The sequence below is a fragment of the Triturus cristatus genome, chromosome 3_2 (genome assembly GCF_964204655.1).
Source record: "Triturus cristatus chromosome 3_2, aTriCri1.1, whole genome shotgun sequence".
NCBI lineage: Eukaryota > Metazoa > Chordata > Amphibia > Caudata > Salamandridae > Triturus > Triturus cristatus.
In genome coordinates this window covers 1,058,157,892-1,058,170,297 of record NC_140584.1, presented here as the reverse complement: position 1 = coordinate 1,058,170,297, position 12,406 = coordinate 1,058,157,892, and the positions used below count along the sequence as shown (strand labels likewise).

The following is a 12,406-nucleotide window of genomic DNA, read 5'->3' as shown; positions in this document are numbered from 1 at the left end:
CACTCCAGCGGGCACTCTGGTGCCAGGACAGCATCAAGAGGCGTCTCTTTCACCCGCCCCATTTTGGTCTCTCTTTACCTCCAGTTTCTCCCTTTTTCCTCCGCGCCCCTACCTCTCGCCCCACCTGCGCCCGTCCTTCCACTTTATCTCTCTCTCTGACGGCCTCACTCTGCCTGTGCTCCACCTGGCGTCCCCTCACCCACCCCTCTTTCCACCTTCCTTCATTCATCTCTGCCACCCTTTCAGGTCGCCACCTCTCTCGCTCGCCCTCTTCCTTTCTGTAGTACTCTTGCTTCTTTGTCCCTCTTCCCTCCCATATATGCTTCTGTTTTCCTGCTCTTCGTCTTCCATTCTCTCCCCCTTCTTTGACCCTTCTCTTGCCCCAGGCACTAGTTCTTCTCCCTACCTCCACTGTCTGCCTCTCCTCTCGACTGAACTCTCGTTTCAAGCGCTATCCTGCGTGCTCCGGGCGTGGCGCTAAAGCATCCCTGTGAAATATCCCAACTCCACCCCGAGCGAGATAGAACCTTCCCTGGAAGCATAGGGGGCTACCCCCGCCCAAAAATGCTTTAACACTTTAATGAGACATTTACAGCCTCACGTTTGTACATTTGTTGTCTGAAAACCCACAGGGCTTACAGGCAGTTCTGAAGAAAAGTCCCGAAGTCATCCATTATTTCATGGCCTGGCAGAGTCCCGAAGAGCCTTCTTTTCCCACAGCAGCAAATCGTGTTTGTGTCTTTTAGAAAATGCTGTACTGCTCTCTCGAGGCTGTTTCCTATCCGTCCCTGAAAGGAGCCCTTTCGCAGGTTCCTAAAGTTATCCTCTGGCGCACCCCTCTGCGTGAACAGTGGTCGAGTCCGCCTGACAGACAAAGCACAGATCCTACACGGGGCATGGTCCTGGGCAGTTCCATTGCTCTTCTTCAGGGGAAAACGCAGAACTTATTCTCCTGTCTAGTCTTGTCGAGGTCGACTCTTGAACAGTAGGACGAGGCAATTACATTTCTTGATCTTGTTCGCAAGGCTTTCTGCTGCCTGTCGCTCATCTTGTGAGTGGCAGGCGACCGCGTGAATATGACAGCCAGTGATGCATGCTGGGGTCTGACCCATAATTCTTGTGGCTTCCTGCTTGCACAAGTGCAGCATCATGTCATTTCTGAATTAAATACTTTGGTGCTAATCATGTCATATGGCAGATACTGGAAAATGTACCCACTTTATCGTGTGAAAGAGATGTGTCTGTACGTATCAGTGCTTAATTTGTCAAAAATTAAGTGCTAGGGCACTTCTCGGAGCCTGCACCACCCATTACCCCTGCCATCGCTGACAATGACAGTACCAACATAACACCCAACCACCATACCCCTACAAATGTGGCAATTCAGACTATTTCAGGCCACAAAAAGCTATACTAATCATGTGAGCGGCTGGCATTATTAATTTTCAAAACGAATTGTCTTAATAAACATGGTTGTTGTATTCCTTTCAAAATTAAACAGACTGCGCCACCATGTGGTGGACTGCCACTAGTGCTGGTGCTGACAATAAAGTGCTGGTGCCGAGCACTGGAAACCACCAGCTCAAATTAAGCACTGCCCTAGATGCAAAGGCTGCAGATGAGTTGTGGGCCGTTGTAGCTTCAGTGTGATGTCAGGGGTGTTAAGGCGCAGGCTGGTGAGCACTGGAGCCTTACATGAATTGTGCATCTAGGGAGCAGGAAGAACTAGGCAGCATAGGGCAGCTCCTCTCTCATACTGACGTGTCAGCCATCTTGAGCCCAGTCATTCACAACAGAGTCAGGCAATGCATCACAGTTGACATGTCAGTGTTGACAATCAGGTGGTAAGTAGCCATCAGCAGGTAAATATAAGTACAGAGGACACCTTGGTGTGATCACCTGTAACCCTTAACATCTGCCCTCGTCATTTTTCCTTTCCCCATATACCGTGCCCAGATACCCTTAATTCACACCCCATCCCATGTCACTCACACACACACACACACTCCAATTTCCCAAAGACACCTCGGTCCATTCCTATTACTTGACGCCTTTACCCCGACGCCTTCTTGGTATTTTCCTACTCGCCCCAGTGTGGTCACAAATTTGGCACACGTGGTGCACGTGCAAACTTCCGACTTCCTGTTCCGGCCCCGCATGCCCTAATTCTCAATATATTATCTACACTGCGAGAGCCCCTGGGTCCTCTGGCTACCCACGCCCATACACAGCACCCATTTTCTTGTCTCTCCCCTTCACCCGCTGATATATGGCACAGGTGTTGCACTTCCTGATTTTGAGTACCCCATAAGTTCTCCTGATGATTTTTCAATCCAACGTCATCTGTTTTGTCCTTTCTGCACTCGCCTTGTGCTGGCCGTCCCAGCCCTCGCCTGAACACCATGCTATGGTACATGCACAGCGCTGGCAAGGTTACAGTTCGTTCATGCGTGACATTTCAGTGTTTTCAGCGGGCGTATGTGTGACATTTCAACAGCTTATGTGTGACACTTTGCGTGACGCTTTATTGAGAGCAGGAAACAAGTTGTTAAGTTCACAGAGAGAGAGAGAAGTTTTTAGAAATGGCCCGTGTGTTTACTGTTTTGATCTAGAAATGGCTTTAAGCTCCCTTCCTCCCCCCTGAAGGCCCCTAACCTACTCTCACTCACACTAACACCAGAGTGCTCGCCCATGGCTAGGGCAGGAAGTGAGGGTAAGGACAGAGCACTACACTAACAGCAGACGGTCCCCAGCTCGCCAGGAGGGCTCACTGTTGACATCTTTCACTTCACTGCACACTGACACGTGATACACTGACCCCCTACTAGCAAGAATGCAGACAGGGTTTACAGGTCGTGCAGTGGCCAAACCTGCCCCGCCAAAGAATCAATTTGCCCTCATCACGTGTGATTCGAATATGATATAATGCCTCTCCTTTTTCTTTCTTTTTTTCTTCATGTCAAAATGCTCAGGGGATACAATTCCTTTTTCGTATCAAATGTAATTTAATACTTTTTTAACCTTGTGACTGCTTTTTTTTTTTTTTTTTTACCTTTTTTACCTATTTATTCAAAATGTTTTTAGATGTCATGTGTTAGGTTGAGGGGGGAGTAGAAAAAGGATGTAGTAATGTATCTTTATCCAGTATTCCATCTATTGATATTTGTATTACTCTCTCGCCTTCGCTGAATTTCGTTTTGATTTTTATTGTATTTTCTATGTTTGTTTGTATGCTTTTATGATATAATTTTATCGAAATAAAGCTTTTGATGATGATGATTCGTTCAGCCACAACTAGAATTTTTTAGGCAAAGATGTAAATTTGGTAAAGGTGTGTTCCACATCCCAAGCTACACATATATATGTTTGTAAACTTTACTTTAAGGCTGGGGGGAGCTCAGCCTCAGGCCCGGACTGGCCGTAGCGGGCACCGTGCAATCCCCCGGTGCGCCGCACGGGTGGGGGCCGTTTTTGTTACAGGGCCGTTTTTGCAGTATTGCTGCAAAATCGGCCCTGTAACAAAATCGGCCGAAAACCGGCCCTGGCAAAGAGCTGAGGGGCGGGGGCATTCGAGCACTTTACCAGGGCCGGTTTGGGTTCCCAGTCCGGCCCTGCTCAGCCTTGTTGGGTGTCAGTGTGTGGCATCTCATAAACTTTAGCTGCCGTGTTTCTATCACCAGCAATTATCTAAAATGCGATTGGCCAGCTCGTGCTGCAGAATGATGACGCCATCATACAGAATGAATTCTGCTCTGTAGGCCAATGTGATATGTTGATCCGTTGTAGCCAATAACAATAAAACTCTGTTTTTGTGTCTCCGCCCTCCTCCTGCTATTTCCACGATGCACCTAACATTAGTCTCTCTTCACCGCTGCACTGTTATTACGGCCCTGCAGAGTCAAGGTGTGTTTTCAGTCCTGCACTCGCTTCTTTCCGGACTCCTGCTTCACCTGCAACACTTCTTCCCGCCCCCTACCGTGGTCACTTCCGGCTGGAAGGAGCGGAAGTGACCCACGCATCAGCCGCCCGATGGATTCAACCTGACCAGGCCCAGGGGCTGCTCAGCCCAGCCCTCCAGCTCAAATGGGAGATGTAGGTCTAGCGGCTTAAGTGACAATGTGAGCACCGGGGTTCAAACCCCACTCCAGGCACTCGACGGAAAATCGAAGAACTATGGCCAAATCACTGAATCTTCCCGTTCCTAAAATTGTAAATATGTGAAATGGATTTGCTTATTTCAAAATGCGAATCCTCCCTTGAATAGAATACAACAGACTTTGAGAACAGCCGGCTACCCAGCATTCCACAGCATCCTCAAAATGATACAGGCACGGAGGTCAACAAGAATGGCTTCCTGTGTCAAGCGTGCGCTCTTCTGATAGGCGCCTGCCAAGGTACCAGCCCCAGAGTTTCTCTCTCAGCCCCACACCCACGTGTGTCACCTCCTGAGTGTCAGTGTCAGCGATGGGCATATTTTACCTTTCGCTGATGGGCTCTTTCCGCCAGACCTGGAACCCCTCTGAACCGCTTCCTTTACAACGACGGGGAAATGCCTGTGTCAAGCAAGTTATCATTAATCTCTGCTGTACATCCAGCTAAATCCAAAGCTTGTCTCCACCCCCCACCCTGCAGGGAGGGGGCAGGCGGGGAGGTTCCACTCACTACATTCAGCAGTCTAGACGACCTGTCTGTCTGGCAGTCCTTGAAGTGAAGAAAGGGGTTCACAGCACATGTTTCTGGGGCTGGAAAGTGCCAACACCATCTTGTCTGAAGTATCGTAGCCCTACTGAGAAGTGCTGGCAATGATACACTTGAGAAGTGCCAGGTCTGTCTCATTAAACTATGGCAGTCCTGCAGTGAAATGACAGTATTGGCTCATTAAACTATATTATTCCTGAAATGACGTGCCAGCACTATCTCGTAGACTCTAGCAGGCCTGCGGTGAAGTGCCAGCACTGTCTCGTAAACTCTATCAGGCCTGCGGTGAAGTGCCAGCACTGTCTCGTAAACTCTAGCAGGCCTGCGGTGACATGCTAGTACTGTCTCATTAATCTATAGCAGTCTTGCAGTGAACTGCCAACACTGTCTCATTAAACCATATAATTCCTGCAGGGAAGTGCCAAAGTTGTCTCATTGGGAAGTGCCAGTACTGTTTAATTTAACTTTAGTAGGCCTGCAGTAAAGTGCCAGTACTGCCTCAGTAAACTATGGCAGTCCTGCAGTAAAATGACAGTATTGGCTCATTAAACTATATTATTCCTGCAGTTAAGTGCCAGCGCTGTCTCATAAACTCTAGCAGGCCTGCTGTGAAGTGCCAGCACTGTCTCGTTAAACTCTAACAGGCCTGGGTGATGTGCAAGTACTGTCTCCTTAATCTATAGCAGTCCTGCAGTGAACTGCCAACACTGTCTCATTAAACCATATAATTCCTGCAGGGAAGTGCCAAAGTTGTCTCATTGGGAAGTGCCAGAACTGTTTAATTTAACCTTAGTAGGCCTGCAGTGAAATGACAGTACTGTCTCAGTAAACTATGGCAGTCCTGCAGTGAAATGACAGTATTGGCTCATTAAACTATATTATTCCTGCAGTTAAGTGCCAGCGCTGTCTCGTAAACTCTAGCAGGCCTGCTGTGAAGTGCCAGCACTGTCTCGTTAAACTCTAACAGGCCTGGGTGATGTGCAAGTACTGTCTCCTTAATCTATAGCAGTCCTGCAGTGAACTGCCAACACTGTCTCATTAAACTATATACTTCCGGCAGTGAAATGCCAGCGTTTACTCATTAAACCATGGCAGGCCTGCAGTGAAGTGCCAGTACTGTTTCATTTAACTATAGCAGGCCTGCAGTGAAATGCCAGTACTGTCTCAGTAAACTACAGCAGGCCTGCAGTGAAGTGCCAGCGGTGTCTCAGTGAACTATAGCAGTTATGCAGCGAAGCGCCAGCACTGTCTCATTAAACTACATTATACCTGCAGTGGAGTGCCAATACTGTCTCATGAAACTATAGCATTTATGCAGTGAAGTGCTAGCACCGTCTCATTAAACTACAGAACGCCTGCAGTGAAGTGCCAATACTGTCTCATTAAACTATAGTATTCCTGCAGTGAAGTGTCAGCACTGTCTATTTGAACGATAGCAGTGAAGTGCCAGTAATGTCTGGTTAAACCCCAGCAGTTCTACAGTGAAGTGGCAGGAATTCCTCATTAAACTATAGCAGTCCTGCAGTGAAGTACCAATACTGTCTCATTAAACTAGAGCAGTTCTGCAGTGAAGTGTCAATACTGTCTCTTTAAACTATAGCATTTATGAAGCAAAGTAACAGCATTGTCTCATTAAACTATAGCAGGTCTACAGTTAAGTGCCAATAGTGTCTAATTATACTCTAGAAATCCTGCAGTGAAGTGCCAGTGCTATCTCTAACAGCCCTCCAGTTAAGTATCAGGACTGTCACATTAAACTACAGCCGTGAAGAGCCAGCAATGTCTGATTAAACTATAGCAGTCCTACATTGAAGTGGCAATGATGTCTTATTAAACTATAACAGTACTACAGTGAAGTGCCAGTACGGTCTCATGAAACTATAGCAGCCCTGCAGTGAAGTGCTAGTAATGTCTTATCCAATCATTGCAGTCCTGCAGTGAAGTGCTAGAGCTGTCTCAAAAATACCTACCCTGCAGTCAAGTGCCAGTAATGTCTCATTAAACTATAGCAGTCCTGCAGTAAGTGCCAGGACTGTCACATTATACCATAGCAGTCCTGCGGGGAAGTGCCTGCGTGTCTCATTAAACTATAGCAATCCTGCAGTGAGGTGCCAGTGGTGTCTCATTAAACCATAGCAGTCCAGCAGTGAAGTGCCAGCACTGTCCCATGAAACTAAAGCAGTCCTGCACTGAAGTGCCAGCAGAGTCTCATTAAACTATAGCAGTCCTGCAGTGAAGTGCCAGCACTGTCTCATTACACTATAGAAGTCCTGCAGTGAGGTATCAGTGCTGTCTCATTAAACCATAGCAGTCCTGCAGTGAAGTGCCATTAGTGCGTCATTAAACTAAAGCAGTCCTGCAGTGAAGTGCCAGCGGTGTCTCAGTAAACTATAGCAGTCCTGCAGTGAAGTACCAGCGGTGTCTCATTAAACTATAGCAGTCCTGCAGTGAAGTGTCAGCACTGTCTCATTACACTATAGCAGTCCTGCAGTGAAGTGCCATTGGTGTCTCATTAAATCATAGCAGTTCTACAGTGAAGTTCCAGCACTGTCTAATTAAACCATAGCAGTCCTGCAGTGAAATGCCAGTGCTGTCTCATTAAACCACAACAGTCCTGCAGTAAAGTGCCAGTGCTGTCTCATTAAACTATAGCAGTCCTGCAGTAAAGTACCAGTGGCGTCTCATTAAACTATAGCAGTCCTGCAGTGAAGTCCCAGTGCTGTCTCATTAAACTATAGCAGTCCTGCAGTAAAGTGCCAGTGCTGTCTCATTACACTACAGCAGTCCTGCAGTGAAGTACCAGTGGTGTCTCATTAAACTATAGCAGTTTTGCAGTGAAGTGCAGGTGCTGTCTCATTACACTACAGCAGTCCTGCAGTGAAGCACCAGTGGTGTTCCATTAAACTACATCAGTCCTGCAGTGAAGCACCAGTGGTGTCTCTTTAAACTATAGCAGTACTTATGTGTAGTGCTCATATAGAGTAAGCCTACTTAGAAGCATTAATCCTGTCCAAAGCATTACAGTCTTAATGAAAAGTGTTGGTTCTGCCCTATTAAAAGTACAGTGATTTGTCCAATCCTATTATTGAGGAACTGCTACAACAGTGCCTTAAGACCTGCTCTGCGTTTCTAGAAATACCAATAACAGGAGCCATCAGTGGCTTTCTTCGTTGTGCTTAAATGTTATCACTTGCACGCTTCTTACACTGGCATACGGAGCCATCGCCACACTTTTCAATGTACCACTTTTTTATTCATGTTTTAGATTTCACTATAAAAACATTTAATGTACTCTCTGAATTTTGATTATTTTTGAGGTACCCTTGGGACTAAGCATGGACCTATAAGAGTGAGATAAAGGACTAGGGAGTGTCTGGTAGTAGATTAAAGAGGTGGATTGAAGACTGCGCAGCCTTGGTATTCGGAGCGCTGACATTTAATAGCGCCTGCCGCGGTCTTCTGAGCTTTGCTTTGGGAACTAGTACTCATTATTTTACAAATTTTGTGCTGCCATTATGGCATACGACTGTCAAACAGGTATTTTAAGGCCTCACAGCAGGACAAGCAGCTTGTAGCTGTTTGTTGTCTTAGACTTATTGTGAATAATGCTGATTCGCACAGCGGGCTTTCAGTCGGGTCATTTGTTAAGACTGGCTTTCCTGTGACTCTCATTTGCTTGCGTCTTATTTGATGGCTTTCCTTCCTCTTCTTGTGTTTGTCCCTTCCCCAGAAGCATAGTGCTGTACCTTCATCCTGATTGAATGACTTGTAGCCTTCCATTATTTTTTGGGCAGTTTTTCATAGCACAAACTTAACCAGAAGAGACGCTTTACACGAGCACCACTTATACTACGCAGGGACACATTCGTTTTTTGTGTGTGTTTTTTTGCTCTTGCTGAGACTCGAACCTGGTTACCCAGTTCCCAAGTCGGCAGCTCTGACCCTTACCCCACGTCCTCTCCACTCTTTGCCAATGCTTGTTTTACCCAGCTGGCAAAGCACAGAAACAGTACGCCAGGTAAAGCACTGGTTCAATGCACCTTTACTGCCTTTGCCAAGGCTCACCTCTGGAAGACCCTGGCCCTTTTAAAGCTCCTGTACCAATCAGAGCGTTGTTGCCATATCTGTGTGCGTTCACTGAGCACTAATGGCCGCCCAGGCCCCGCCCCCACCGGGCCCACACTAGGCTTTACTTGGTCACTCACACTCCAGCAGAGGTCGTAGGTCCGGCTCAATCTGTTTGGGTTGTTTCCCCTCGGCAGTTTTGGGAGATTTATTTCCATTTTTTTTCATTCTCTGCCGCAGAGTAATTACTGGAAGAGAAGGAAACTGCCGTCTCGGGCCCAATAAATGGGCGGAAACGGGAAGAGGGTGTTTCCCTCAAACAGGAAGAGCGCCATGCAAGATTTCTCGATAGGCACGCGCCAGGGTGCCAGTAAGGACCGGGCTTGGCGTTTCCAATGTGCTTTTTAAATACATGTATTTTGTGCTATTTGAGATTTCCTTATTGATTAAGAGACGTTTTGTCTTGTTGAATTTTTTAGGGTATTTTAAAAGCTATTGAAGCCTACAATAGGCCAAAGAAAAAATAGCCACGTCATAATAGGCTGGAGATTGCCACAAATATAAATTCATGTAATTAAAACAAATAATCAAAATACTGCAGACTTCAAGCTATGAATGTCTCAAATTAAGGCGAATCCGACCATAAATACTCGTAAAATTATTTATTTGTAATTTGTTTTTCCAAATTGCCAAATTTTGAAAATAAGGTATCAATAAAGAAATATCTCTGAATCGGAAGAAAGATTTTTCCAAATCAAGGATAATCAGCTGTTATAAGAAAGCAATGTAATTAACAGCCAAGCTCCTGGCATTACAAAATTGCATTTTTTGTTTATGTTCTGTAATTTTCTGCTGAGGAGCGCTGTCATTCAGTGCGCTGTGTTGAAGTAAAATTGTAGTCCTCCTTCTATTTTTGAGAACTGTCCCAGTTTTTGGCTTTGAAATTCTTTTTTCGGAAAAAGAAAAACCGAGGCCATAATCTACTTCAACTAGTCTACTGCTGGTATCTCATGAGACCTTTGTATGTGAGGTGTGCCCCAAGTGAGTACATTTTGTGCAATATGTATAGTTTTACTTAATCTTAATTAAAGTGATGTCCCCCCCCCACAAATATGCAGTTTCACCTACCCCTCCCAGCTGTCCAGTGACAGGTAACACAACTAGTTTCCTGGTTGAAAAGGAGAGCACATGCCACATGCCACACGTCTCTTACCCGTAGCGCCCACTGCCAGTCGCCTGCCACCTGTTTCACCGTGGATCCAGTGATGTACCCCAAGCCGCTGTAAGAAGCACAAAGAGTGAGTGGCTCGCCTTACAGGACATTGCTGAAACCCTACTATGATTTAAAAGGGGTTAAATATATTATTTCATTGTTTCAATGGCTTTACTTCGAAATTACTCCATGCAACAGTCTTCAGAACTGGTGCTGCCATCGCCATTGTCAATTGTATTTCTAAATTAGCTTCACGTCCCAACCTCTCTTTAGGGAGCACCTGAGTACTACCTGAGTACTCTAAGGCGTGATTCTCAAAGCATTTGGCACACTTACATTCAACCTGGATGGGCATAAAAAGATTTGTTCGGGTAAGTCCCCGCTCATTATTCACAGAATCAGGATTGATGGTATTTTACCCTCGCAAAGTGAATGGCAAATATGAAAATGCTGCTAGTAGGGTTCAGAGAAACAAACTTAGGGAGGGTCTTTGAGCACCACTGGGTGGCTCTACCTGCAAAAGGAGCTGAGCACTTAGCCAGGAAATGCACAGACATTTAGATCCATCAATGGTGACTATCGGTGTATATTCCTACATCGACCAAGGAGGGAATCTCCTCATATTTAATGGGGATGTTAATAATGAACAGTCAACCCACCAACAATGCCTTGCCCCCTGGGAGGTCTACTGTAGTGAGAGGCTGGCACACAACCCATCTGCATCAAAGTCAGGTGTGTTTGTTGTCTCCTATGGGTGCAATGGCATGCATGTTTGCGACAATTTCATGAGCGGATCATGGACGGTGCTTTGCATAAGGTGAGATGAGGAACCTGTTGTTGCTGCTATATTACTAAAAATGACAATATATATACTTTTTTTTAGTAAAAGTTGAGTGCCCAAGCTGGTAAAATTCTGTTTAGCCCTAAGGGTGGAAATCCTGGCACCATTTCTGGAGCCAGTGGTCTTGGTGATGAGTCTTCATGAGAAGGTGACTGTGTTTATAATCAAGTGGTACTAAAATTGGAGTGGTCTAGGTTTGCGCCCAAGCCTCATGGTGCCATCCTTGCCTTAGTATCCTGTTGGCCCTGACGAAGATGCTAGAGGTTCACAGCCCACCCTGCCTGCAGCGATGGCGCATAAGGGACCTAACAAGAAGTCGTGCAGCCGACACACATCGGTTGTTTCTTTCCACTTGATTGGATAAACTCGTTTACAGTAATTGCAGGAGGAAACAAGTCACAGGCTGGGAATGGACCTGCGCTGCATTGTTTGGGAGTGGAGCTGACTCCTGCCTCCAGGCATCCATCGTCGCAGGCGCCCAGCCTAGGAACGGCGAGTCAGGCCTGGCCAGGGGTGGGACACTGTGGAGTCCTTCAGCTATTCTTAGAATCCATTCTCTCGGTGTATCACTGGCGCAAAATGGTCTATTTTGAAAAGTATTTGCTCCGGTGAGCAGCCCGTACAGCTGAAAGGAGGAGCCGAGAGCCTCTGAGATGATGAAAGGTAGCAGCATGTTCGAGTGGGAGACATTCCTTGTTACACCACCATCAATGCTTTGATACTGCTTATCAAAAGTATGTAGTTTTGTGTAGGAGCAGCTGGGTTTGTTTTCCCCTTTTTTAGGTCTCGCCTGAGCTAGCGCTTTAGCGCTGCTCTCGCGAGAGCTTTTGTAAATGGGGGATCTGGAAGTGCAAACGAGTGCTTCCAGGCCTCCAAATACAGTGCATGTGCGCCGGGCGCGCGCACCATTTGGCAGCCTGCACACCATTTGCTTTCACTTTTGCGGCCCCACGGCCGCTTTGATGTTTGATCGCGATCGCGCGATCACTTTCACTTTCACGGCCGTTTCCTGGGCCCTCCACCCGACACACACGCATATGCCTCTCAGTAATGCTGCTCGTCCCCCAAAACCTGCCCCATGACCTCGCCAAAGAATCGCCCTTTGTAAATAAACATGGCAGCCCAAATCTGCCCTTACCGCTTGTGAGGTAAAATCATTCAAAAGGAAGTGAAGCGAGACCAGCGAGGAGAGCCGCGTCTGCCCACTCCGGCTCGTGGAAGAAGACAGCCCGCCCTCCCCCCGGATAGCCCGGCTTGCTCGTCTGCCTCAGAGCCCCTTGCTGGGGAGCCACGGTGTGCGCGCACGCAGGCATGGCAAACCATTGTCAAGGAGCAGGCGTACAACTCGTTTCTAACAGTGAGCCGTGCCTTCGAGGATTTTGCACTGATTAAATAAATGCCTCAGAACACTAGAAATCAGACCCGCGTTAGCAGACAATTATCTGTGTTGCGAAGAATACATTTATGTTTATTAAAAGCGTTTTTACTACAACGATTCGACGAGTTATTAAAGGCTTCCGAATTTAGCTGATATTATAACGGATGCAGTAAAGTAAAAAGATTTGACCAGGATCACACACTATTTGGTC

General features: G+C 46.7%; 1 protein-coding gene across 2 annotated transcripts in view; it reads right to left on the bottom strand.

The window, feature by feature from the left end:
- SPNS2 (SPNS lysolipid transporter 2, sphingosine-1-phosphate) overlaps positions 1-12,406 on the bottom strand; it is a 295,960-nt gene that overhangs the window by 84,178 nt on the left and 199,376 nt on the right. For both annotated transcript variants that reach the window (XM_085649769.1, XM_085649770.1), the window contains exon 5: positions 9,977-10,043. In XM_085649769.1, the coding sequence (XP_085505895.1) occupies positions 9,977-10,043 (67 nt within the window). The remainder of the gene's footprint in view (positions 1-9,976; positions 10,044-12,406) is intronic.